This window comes from Danio aesculapii, chromosome 1 (genome assembly GCF_903798145.1).
Source record: "Danio aesculapii chromosome 1, fDanAes4.1, whole genome shotgun sequence".
Taxonomy (NCBI): domain Eukaryota; kingdom Metazoa; phylum Chordata; class Actinopteri; order Cypriniformes; family Danionidae; genus Danio; species Danio aesculapii.
In genome coordinates, this window is record NC_079435.1 from 14812709 (window position 1) to 14815040 (window position 2332).

Here is a 2332-nt window from a genome sequence, read left to right on the forward strand (position 1 = left end):
AAAGATGTTTTAGTTTCTAAATTTTTAATATTTGATATCTGATAGATTGCGGGAATTCTTGTTTATATTTCTGATTATATAATTAAAGTAATTATGTGTTCAAAATATTTACAAATTATGAATTTTAAACACGTTCTTTTGTATCATTTTTAAAACAAAAAATAAATGAATTTACTTGGTTTATGAAGACATCTAAACATTGTTACATTGAAATATTAACTGTATTTCAATCCGCTTAATCGCGGGTCCCACGGGATAAAAATCAAAACAACACAGTAAACTAACTTTCCAGAATCAGAGCAAAACCAGTGAAATTTATTCTTCTCACATCAACGCAAAACGTTTCCTTTTTATCGCCTGGCAAATCCGAAATATATTTACAGATGTGTTATCAATCTCCTCTCTGTAATAGCCTATATTCACAATGTACAAGGAAAAAAATACAACAAACAAATAAGTAATAGATCAAATACAGCAACTCACGTGTTGACAAATCAAAGTGGGATCGAGAAAAATCTTAGAAAACTTTAAAAACATTGTATTTGACTATACACTGAAGCAGCCACTCTTATTCATGTCTTCAACAGAATCTCTCACACTCACAAAAGAAGAATTAATCCCTCGCAAAAAAAAGCTCACTCATACTGTATCATTTCGGACAAATTATCAGACAACATCCCAAGGACACCCTTAAGTATTATATTTAAATAATATCACCTTCAAATTTACAAGAACAGACATTCTGTACAAAAAGGTAGTAATGCTCTAAAAGAGGTAAATATTTGGTTATTTGAGTCTGAATGCGTAGTTGTTTCATATGTGTGTAAGTGGAACGGTTCCGTTTACGGTCGTCGTGGAACTTTGATAGTGCTGGGGTACAGCGTGAAGTCTGCTCTGAACGGACGGATCCCCTGCCTCCGCCGTCGGTAAATACATGCTTATCATCTCTCGCAAGTCTCCGGAACAGGGGGCTCGAGAGTGCGCGTTAACGGGAGGGCTTACGCTCGGCTCCGATTTGACCAGCGAGCCCAGCGCGCCGATGGCCCCAGACGAAGCCACGCTGGAGTTTTGGTGTTGTGTGTAGGGTATCCCCCCATATCCCGAAGGCGAGGCGCTCATGTAACTCTGAGAGTTTGAGAGGGGGCTGTACTGAAGAGCTGTCATTTCGTAGCGGTGCATAGGCTGGGGGTTGTGTGGATGGTGGTGGTGCCCGTGGTGGTGATGCGCTCCGCTGCCCGGGTGCTGACCGTACGCAAGCTGAGCCTCCTGCATCATTGCGGCTGCTGCCGCAGCGGCCGCCACCTGGCCCGAGTACGCGCCGTTGGTCCAGCCATTCATGTGCGCGTAGCTCGCCGCGGTGCTCCCGCCGTGACCCACCGGACTCTCTAACCTCTGGCCGACCCCCGCTGCACCCATTCCCAGCCCCACGCCGCCTCCGCCCCCTGATCCAGCGAGCAGGCCACCCGCCAAAGAGTACTTGTCCTTCTTGAGCAGCGTCTTGGTCTTCCTCCGGGGCCGGTACTTGTAATCCGGATGCTCCTTCATGTGCATGGCGCGCAGCCGTTTCGCCTCGTCGATGAAGGGTCTTTTTTCCGCCTCGGACATAAGTTTCCACTCCGCCCCGAGGCGCTTGCTGATCTCAGAGTTGTGCATCTTTGGGTTCTCTTGAGCCATTTTTCTGCGCTGACCCCGAGACCACACCATAAAGGCGTTCATGGGTCTCTTAACGCGGTCTTGGTTAACTTTGCTGCCGCTGTTGGGTCCCGTGTGACCCGTGTTTGTGTTAGTCTGGGCTCCTGGAGAGTGCAAGTCCGTCTCCATCATCATGCTATACATTCACCTGGCTTTGACTTGCTCAGCTCACACACAGAAACATTCACACCGTTCCCCTGGCAGGCACACACGCGCGCAGAACCTCCTAATAACAAAAGAGGCCACTCGAACAGGAGATCGGTACAATCCAAACAGATGATGGATGGTAAGTTTGCGGCAGCTCGACTCCTTTTGTTTTATTCGAACTTCCTCTCGGCGTGATTTTCACATCCAGTGTGGAATTGTCTTTGAGCTACTTTCAGCTGTGGGCTAGAAAAGTTAGTGGGAGAGCGGCCATATGATGCGCGTTGACAGGGAATAAATGAGTGAGAGAGAGCCAATGGCGTTAGAGGACGGGGCTGATTTGCATATGGCTCACGGTCAGGTGACGCGCACGGGAGAGAGCGCGCTTGCCACAGGCGCAGCTGAAGGGTTTTTCTGCGGCGCGCGGAAGGTAAACAGTTGGCCACAAACCACTGTTGACAAATGTTATTTGGAGTAAATGATCTTTTTCAATGGA

General features: G+C 47.3%; 1 protein-coding gene across 1 annotated transcript; it reads right to left on the reverse strand.

Moving 5' to 3' along the window:
• Window positions 1-285: 285 nt before the first annotated feature.
• sox1b (SRY-box transcription factor 1b) lies at window positions 286-2093 on the reverse strand. The gene has a single exon (XM_056468500.1). It carries the CDS (start codon window positions 1834-1836, stop codon window positions 814-816), a length of 1023 nt encoding a protein of 340 aa, XP_056324475.1. The 5' UTR covers window positions 1837-2093; the 3' UTR covers window positions 286-813.
• Window positions 2094-2332: the final 239 nt, after the last annotated feature.